General features: G+C 40.1%; 1 protein-coding gene across 1 annotated transcript in view; it reads left to right on the top strand.

The window, feature by feature from the left end:
• Nucleotides 1–7,120, top strand: part of Ankra2 (ankyrin repeat family A member 2) — a 12,106-nt gene extending 4,986 nt beyond the window's left edge. The window contains exons 4-9 of the mRNA XM_005356439.2: nucleotides 1,654–1,719; nucleotides 4,292–4,389; nucleotides 4,892–5,017; nucleotides 5,476–5,542; nucleotides 6,009–6,089; nucleotides 6,624–7,120. Coding sequence (XP_005356496.1) covers nucleotides 1,654–1,719; nucleotides 4,292–4,389; nucleotides 4,892–5,017; nucleotides 5,476–5,542; nucleotides 6,009–6,089; nucleotides 6,624–6,679 — 494 coding nt within the window. The 3' untranslated portion in view covers nucleotides 6,680–7,120. The remainder of the gene's footprint in view (nucleotides 1–1,653; nucleotides 1,720–4,291; nucleotides 4,390–4,891; nucleotides 5,018–5,475; nucleotides 5,543–6,008; nucleotides 6,090–6,623) is intronic.
• Nucleotides 7,121–8,725: the final 1,605 nt, after the last annotated feature.

Here is an 8,725-nt window from a genome sequence, read left to right as displayed (position 1 = left end):
CCACAGAGAAACCCTGTCTCGAAAAAGCAAAAAAAAAAAAAAAAAAAAAAAAAACAACTTTGAGTGCAAGTCATTGTATAGGATATAAAGTTTCTCTATTAGCTAATAGTTATTCAGGGAAGCATGAGTATTTGAATGAGAGAAAACCAGCTAACAGGACAGTAACTACATTTGATACCATGATGCAAGTGTGTGTATATTCTAAAGCCTGGTGAAATCTTGGTCTTTGGGAATCCTAAATCCCTCCAGATTTCAGAACTGCGAACTGTAGCAGTTGAGCCATGAAGAATCTTCCTCAAGCGTTCTAATTCCACTTGTGGGCCATTTCTAGTTTACTTATGTGTGTGTGCCACACAGTTGCCTTTATGAATTAAGACTACCCAGTCATATCACTAAAGGTGGTATTATTTAAAGGTGCTTCTCAAAGAGATTGTCTGATAGTATTCCAACCATACACCTTCTCTGCTGGAAAAAAAATAATAAAAAGCTAAAAACTGTCCCCCATGTTATGAGTAAAAGTTTAATCAGCTAGGCAGAGTTAACATGCTAACTAGCCTCAGCTAAACCTCTACTGATAGACTGACTCTCACCAACCATGGCGGTCACACCTGCAGTCCCCGAGCCCAGGAGCCTGAGCTAGGACTTTAAGACTGTCCAGGCTGCATAATGAGACTGTCTTTAAGATTAAATTTTCCCCCTCAACGAAAAAGAAAAATCTCACACAGACAGTTGTCTATTTATGAACTCATTCCTAATGTTAAGAAAACTCATCCAACTTCAAAATAAAAATATTTAGGAGGCTAGAGAGATGGCTCAGCGGTTAAGAGCACTGGCTGCTCTTCAAGGGGTCGTGGGTTAGATTCCCAGACTTACTGGCCTGTCAACCCCTGTAACTCCAGATAGAGGGAGTCTGAGGCCCTCTTTTGCCTCTATGGGTATTGCAGGCAAAACACCTACTTGCATAAATTTAAAATACATGTATGTAGCATTTAAAAGGCTAGGAGCGTTGGCATATCCCTGTGGTTTCAACTGTTCAGAAGGTTGAGGTGGGAGGATTGCTTGAGTCTACGTGCTCAGTTTTGGCCTGGGCAGCATAGTCAGACCCTCTCTCAGGAAAATCAAGAATAAAAGTGGAATCACTAAGAAAACCAAGACAAGAGCTGGAGAGATGGCTCAGAGGTTAAGAACACTGACTGTTCTTCCAGAGGTTCTAAATTCGATTCCCAGCAACCACTTGGTGGCTTACAGCCATTTGTAATGAGATCTGGTGCCCTCTTCTGGCATACAAGCAAGCATGCAGACAGAACACTATATATAATAAATAAATTAATCTTTAAAAAAAGAGAGAAAAAGAAAACAAAAACGAATATTGTGTCTTTTTGGGCATCCTTCAGAAGTTTGGATACAGAAGTAGCATGTTAAAAATTAGGTATCTCAATCACTCTTTAGGATAAATTTTGCCCAAAAATAATTTACAGATGTCATATTAACATATGAGTCAGTACTCAGAGAACACTATCTGTAATACTTGATACTTTATTAGGCTTAAATGATAAAATGGTGGGTTTTGTTTTGGGAAAAACTGGCTTCACCATGGCATAACAGCTGTGTACCGAGATGCACTTGAAGGATTTTATCATGTTGTTGTTGCAGCTTTGTCTGTCCACCAGTTGGCAGCTCAAGGAGAAATGCTCTACCTGGCTACTCGTATTGAACAAGGTACTTGTATTGAACAAGGTCTGGTTTTTAAGTATTATATTTTAAATATTCATTTGAATTTATTGGGTTTGTTATTTTCTTATAGGAAACTATAAAGACAAAAGAAGTTGTATAATCTCACCAAATATATAATAATGGATAGCAAAAAAAGAAAATTTTAAGTAATATAAAGTATAAAATTTGGGGTTTTAGGATGGTTATGAGATTAAGAGCACTGACTCTTCTTCCAAAGGGCCCAAGTTTAGTTCCCAGCACCCATATGTCTGCTCATAACGATCTGTAAATATAGGATTAGGGGATTTGATGCCCTCTGTCTAGCCTCCAAGAGTACCAGGTACACATGTAGTATGTATATATACATGCAAGGCACAAAATCCATATAGTTAAAATCACAATTTAATAAAAAAGAAAGTTTTAGCTTCCTTTACTTTTCTCCAAAACATTGTAAATTTTTTGTATTTTCAGGAAATTTTTCTAGAAAACATTTCCATTTAGGGTTATATTTGAAAATATGTATGTGTTTTTGTTAGGCACACAAACAAGAAAATCTTACATACACTACAATGTGTCTTTTTTCATTTAATATTTACCAAAGATCTGTGTGTCTGTGTGTGTGTCCTGCACATGTGTGCACATGCATGTTTTGCCTGTATATGTAACATTTGCATGCCTGGGGCCTGTGGAGTGAAAAGAGGATCCCTGGGAACTGGAGTTAGGATGGTTTGAGCCACATGTCTGTGTTGGGAACCTAGACCCTCTGCAAGAACCATGAACTGCTCTTAAACACTGAGCCGTTTCTCCAGCCCCGAGATCTTTTTATTGGCAGAGATTCTCACTGTGTTGTCCAAGATGAGCTCCCTCTCACAGTCCTCCTGTCTCCACCTTCCGAGTGCTGGGATTATAAGTGTGTACCTCTACACCCAGTCATTTTATACTTTTCCACTATGATGCATATCCATATACTATGGTTTTTATTTGTTCTTTTAACTATTCATCTGGCTGATTATAAATGTTTGCCGCAATCCTAGCATTTTTTATAAATATACCCATTGAGTAAATTTTCACACATAAGCAGGTCACAAACTAGATGGTTTTTGTTGTAGTGAATCAGCTCCTCACATGGGCTAGGCCAGAGTTCTGCCACAGAGCGCACCCGGGCGTACCTCTGCCTTCTTATTCTTAGATTTTAACCGATGTTTGTCCTCATATTAGTGTTAGAGTTGCAGTTTCCCAAGCTGTCATAGATGCAGTGAGTCTTTAATTCTTGCTATCTGTGGGTGAAAAGGGTACCTCACAGTAATTCCATTGATGTTTGTTATAATCCCATTGTTTCTTTTATGTGAACTACCCACAGTATATTTGTGTCATATTAACTCCAAAGTGAAAGAAACTGAATTCTGTTGTTCCCTGATATATTTTCCCCAGTTTGTCCATTTTGCATGACCTCTTCAGATTTTTAATTGTAAATTTTTCTTCTTTTTGAATTTGGAATTTTACATCCTGCTTAGAAAAGATTCCCCACTCTAGGATTATAAGATTAAAGAAACCACCCATTGTTATGCCAAAATTTACAGGGTCTCCTTTTTTATAATCTTTTATGCATATGAAATACTTTTTAGTGTAATAGAGAGTAAGAAAACTGTTGCTTTTTTTTAATTTAGGTGTTTCATTATTGTTGATTATGAGAGCATGATCCAAGAATTTTATTTTCCTAAGACTTAGATGTATTTCTGTTTATACTTAGCTGTCAGGAGCTGGAGAGATGGTTCGGAACCTAAGAGTGGGTATCCTCATTAGGTGGTTTCCTCTGATGCCTCTGGTTCTCACCAGCACCTGCACTCACATGCACCTATACCCACCCCACACATACATAATTAAAAAATAAAAATAAATTTTTAAAAAAGTACAAATTTCATGTTCAACCTACTGAATAACTGTAGGGGGAAAGCTATCCAGTTTATAACTATTAGGCTACATTCAGGGAATAGAATGAGGTTAAAGGAGGAATTGTGTGACTGTTTCAGATTAGCCAGTCTGCATTTTATGCTAGCAAGTGCACCAATGAAGGAGAATCACAGGCAGCAATGCTAGCTAGAGGGAAGGTAGCTTTTGAAAACTGCTGAAGCTTTAAGTATACATTCTGGTAACGCTAAGGGCTATCATCTATCATTGTATTGTGATCTTCCCATGTATGTAGTGAGATAAGCAAGCTATTAAACTCTGTTTAACAGAGATTAAGTCACTTGCCCAGAACCGAACCACTAGAAAATGAAAGAGCCAGGATTCTATTCTGAGTCCCCTGTCCCTGAGACGATGCTGACAACCGTTCCCTACGTGATGCTGTGTGTGGTGCTTACTTTACAGAATGTGTCCCATGGGCCCAGCGTCTTACAGTGGGGCACATCTAACATGCCCAGACTGACAGTCACAGCAGCACATCCAGACCTCAGTCAGCAAAGTCATCTCCCTGAATGTCATTGAGTCATAAGATTTTAGAGTACCAGTGGTTTCAAAGTGATATTAATATGTGGTTGTTAAATTAGATCACAAAAATTGCTTTTCTTTTAAATAGAAAATGTTATCAATCACACGGATGAAGAAGGATTTACTCCCCTGATGTGGGCTGCGGCACACGGGCAAATAGCTGTGGTAGAGTTCCTACTTCAGAATGTAAGGAAAATGCTCAGAAAATGTGTATGTGTAGTTTCTTGAGCCCAGTTGAAGCTTTAGTGCAGTCTTTATATCTGCAGCCAACTAGACATGAAGATTGAGAGTACAGAATAAATCCCTGCCTTTACCGTTCTTACGGAACCTGGGTCTAGCTGGGAAAGCAGTGCTAATCATCCATAAATCAGTGAGAGGGGCTTGGTGTCCAGCCCCCAGTGCAGCAGGAACAGAAGTGCTGTCACAGGTCCTGGAGGAAAGGCTTCTGGAGGAGCTGGGCCGTTTTCCAGAGTGGAGGAGAGTGAGGATTGAGGGATTGAGGCAGCTGGAGGGGGAGGAAGGAAGGCATCCAGGCAGTTTGTTACAAGCACGTGTATCATGTTTCTGTTATTTCCTCCTTAATCCCAGAAGGTGGTCTGACCTCACTGTTAAACTGTAGTCATGTTGACAGAAACAAGTGTTCTTGTTTAAGTTAATTGAAGTCATCTATGTTCACTCCCCACGGCAGGGTGCAGATCCCCAGCTTTTAGGAAAAGGTCGAGAAAGTGCCCTGTCATTGGCCTGTAGTAAGGGCTACACGGATATCGTCAAAATGCTGCTTGACTGTGGAGTTGATGTCAATGAGTATGACTGGGTGAGTCCACACGCTGAACTGAAATTCTGTAACAAGGCTGTCCCTCTGTTGTTAACGTGCTGGCCTGCATACATGGGCCCTGTGTTCAATCTCCAGAGCCTCACTTGGTAGTGAACGATAGCTCTCAAGAGGTAGACACAGGAGGATCAAGGTTATCTTGACTATTTCAAGACCACAGGACTACTTGAAACCCTGCCTCAAAAATAAATACATAAAATACAATTATTGTAATAACTTTTAGTATTTAATTGATTTCAGGGAGATATTAGCTTTATAAGGACTTAGAAGAAAAAAATGTATTTATTTAGGATGAGCAACTTAATGTCATAAATTCAATTATTTGTGACATTTTTCACAAAATATTAATGTTATTTTAAACTACTTTTACATGCCCAGTTTCATAGCAGCATTTGATGGGCTCTTGCTCAATGAAAATGCTGCCAACTTTCCCCCTGCAGAACGGCGGGACACCTTTGCTGTATGCTGTCCATGGGAACCACGTGAAGTGTGTGAAGATGCTGTTAGGTAAGCAGGTGACAGAGCCGTCATAGGAGCCTGCGAACATCTCATCTTCAGTTTCCCGTAGAGGAGCTCACCTGGTGTTTGGATGTATTACCCTGCTGGCGTCTGCCCCTAGGTTTCCGTTGTCACAGGACTGCCCTGCGAGAGGAGCTCCCTCACACTCCACCCCTGCACTTGAAGCTTTTGCCCTTACCGCTCACATCTGGGGTCACCCTTGTGTCCTCTGTGCACAGTGTCTTCCTGTAGAGTGTTGTCCAGTTGTTTGAGTGTCGGCTACTCTAGAGACATTTGGGAATCCTGTCCGCCCACCAGTGCACCCTGGGTAGCCCGTGCACCCGGTTATTTGTGTGAACATGTTGGAAATGCCTCCAGGGTGGCTGAAGATCTGTTCAGCCATTTGCATATGAGCCAGGAATAGACACATTTGCATTTTCATTTTATTTATATAGATTTTTCTGCTTTGGTACAGAAAATGGAGCTGATCCAACAATTGAAACAGATTCTGGATACAACTCTATGGATTTAGCTGTAGCTCTCGGCTATAGAAGTGGTGAGTATTTTAGAAGTCTCGGGTTTCATCTTAGGAAAGCCTTATATATAGTAAAGGCCAGTGACCCAAAGCTTTTTCATTGCTTCTTGCATAAAACATTATATTATCTTAATTCCAGACATATGCTTTCATGGAGTGCAAAGTGAACAGATTCCTATAAAGTTAAGAAATGAATTCATTTATTGGACTTTTCATAAACTCAAATGGTCACTGGAGGAAAAGTGGACAGTATTTGCAAGATTTTCAAAAATGTTTTCATAAAAATTATTTATGTACTTTGGAGTTCTTACTTTAAAAAAAAAAAAAGATAAAACCTCAGTATAGAAAACACAGAAGCTCAGGCAGTTGCTGAATTTGGAACAGCCTTAATTTTAAGAGTGACTGTGGCATATTGTCCTCAGATTATAAATGAGTCCTATTTAGAAATAACTTCATTTTACAAAATACCAGGGCTAAGTTGAATTTATAGACCAGCCTTCTGTTTGCTCGGTTTTGCTTGTTTCTGTGCTGTGACCATGTGGCCTGTCTTTGCAGTTCAGCAGGTCATTGAGTCACATCTGCTGAAGCTGCTTCAGAACATCAAGGAGTGATGCGGCCTCTGCACTCCTGCGTCCTTACAAGTGATGGTTTTGTTTACATGTAAATTTTACCTCAGTTGCAATATTTGCTGGGTTTTAGTGAGTTTTAAGAAATATTCCTTTGGATAATTCACTGGTTTATATTAAAATTAACCCTGATTTTTTTAAATAAATGTGTTTTACTCTATATTTAAAGTTATAAATGAATGTTTTATGGCATGTAAACTTTTAAAGTACAGCTGGTTGTGTGTCTTTGTATCAAGTACTACAATTTGACACTTTGAGAAATTCCACCTTGTTTATCTTCACTCTTGTATTAACTCTTTGACTTTGCACAGGGCTTATTGTAAGTCTGGGGGGAGGGAGGAATAATGTTCTTGTTGAATTAAAAAGTACACAGTGTGATGGTTTACAAAATCATGTTTAAATAAAATACTATTGCTGTCTGTTTGTGTTCTAGCTCTTTGATTATATACTTTGTTGATTTATTAATGGTCATTTCTAAAAGTAATTTAGAATATTTTTCTCTTAGAGGTAGGTTTGAGAAGAAAAAGTCATTAATTATGAAAGAGAAGTGAGATGCTCTTTAACCCTACTAGACGAGTACCATTAGCTCACCTTTTACTAAAACCTAGAAGAGGGAGCCGTGAACTAGAAAGTGATTTGACTGAGACTTGATTGAGTTAAATCCCTTCATCTGAAAAGTAGGTGTTATATCAGTTGAAACCACATAAACTTGATCCGGATAATATAAACAAAAGAGAATCAAGGGGGACTAGAAAGATGCCTTGGCCGTTAAGAGAACTGGCTGCCTTTGTAGAGGACTGGGGTCCAGTTCCCAGCACCAACATGGCTGCTCACAAATTTGTACCTCCAGTTTCAGGGGATCCAGCTCTCTTTCCGTGTAGCGACTGCATGCACGTGTGCCCTACAAACATGCAGACAAATATTCTTTCACATAAACTTTTAAAAAGCTGTGTTACAGGTACTGCTAGGTAAAATTACTGAGTTATATGCAAATCTGGTATTGTCCGACAGGGCCTTATACTTTGGGAGGGTCTCTGCAATTGCAACGGCCAGCAGACGAGGCATGAAGGTGTTCAACATGACTAAGAAGTCAGTGTTGGTCAAACTTTGAGAGTCTGACACTAAACAGTTTGTTTTAGGGATAGTTAAGCATAGCACAATTTATAGAAAACCTTCCTGATGATAATTAACTCAGTCTAGGTGCACAATAAACCCTAAGGCATGATGCACTGAAACTCCTTTCTAAAGTACCTGTGACATCTTCCATAAAGATGGCCTCTATAGATCCTACATGTGACCCCTTCCATAGGTTCTATAGGTGGACAAGCTCACAATAGGTCTCGAAAACGATGAAGATAGTACAAAAGGTCATCAGAAGTCTGCTCCCAGCCTTCAGGGTGGATAACAGGTTATGTGTCCCTTTCTCTGAAGGAACAAGCCTGTGTGTTTGACATTCTAGGTTCCCCTAGTGCTGATCTGTGAGCACAAGGACCTCAGTGCCTCCCACAATGTACATAATCCTTACACTGAAATCAACAAGATAACCAATGAGAAGTCATAAGCCTGGCACCTTATTACTTGGCAATGAACTGAACTCAGCTAAGCAGCTCTCCCTAGACTGAGGGCTGTTGACTACTGTACATACACCGGTGTCCATCTGGAGGCTGCTGAGCTCATCCAGTGGGGGGATACCACTCAGTGGCCCAGGGATCTCACTCTGAGTGTCTCTGGCGGCCTCTTCCCTTTTGGCCATTGAAAGAGTGACCCTCCTCTATTAACATTTTTCATCTCGAGTCTGGTTTTGTTAGGTCGGGCCCTATTATTTCCATTTACCTTTATGCTGTGAGGAATGTGTGTGTGTGTGTGTGTGTGTGTGTACACGTGTGTGTGTGTGTGTACACGTGTGTGTGTGTGCGCACATGTGAACGTGACGTGTAGAGGTCAGAGGACAACACACACGAGTCCTCCCACCACATAGGTTCCTAGGATTGAACTCAGAGGACAACACGCAGGAGTCTCTCCTCCCACCAC

This window comes from Microtus ochrogaster, chromosome 19 (genome assembly GCF_000317375.1).
Source record: "Microtus ochrogaster isolate Prairie Vole_2 chromosome 19, MicOch1.0, whole genome shotgun sequence".
NCBI lineage: Eukaryota > Metazoa > Chordata > Mammalia > Rodentia > Cricetidae > Microtus > Microtus ochrogaster.
This window is presented reverse-complemented; position numbering and strand designations above follow the sequence as displayed.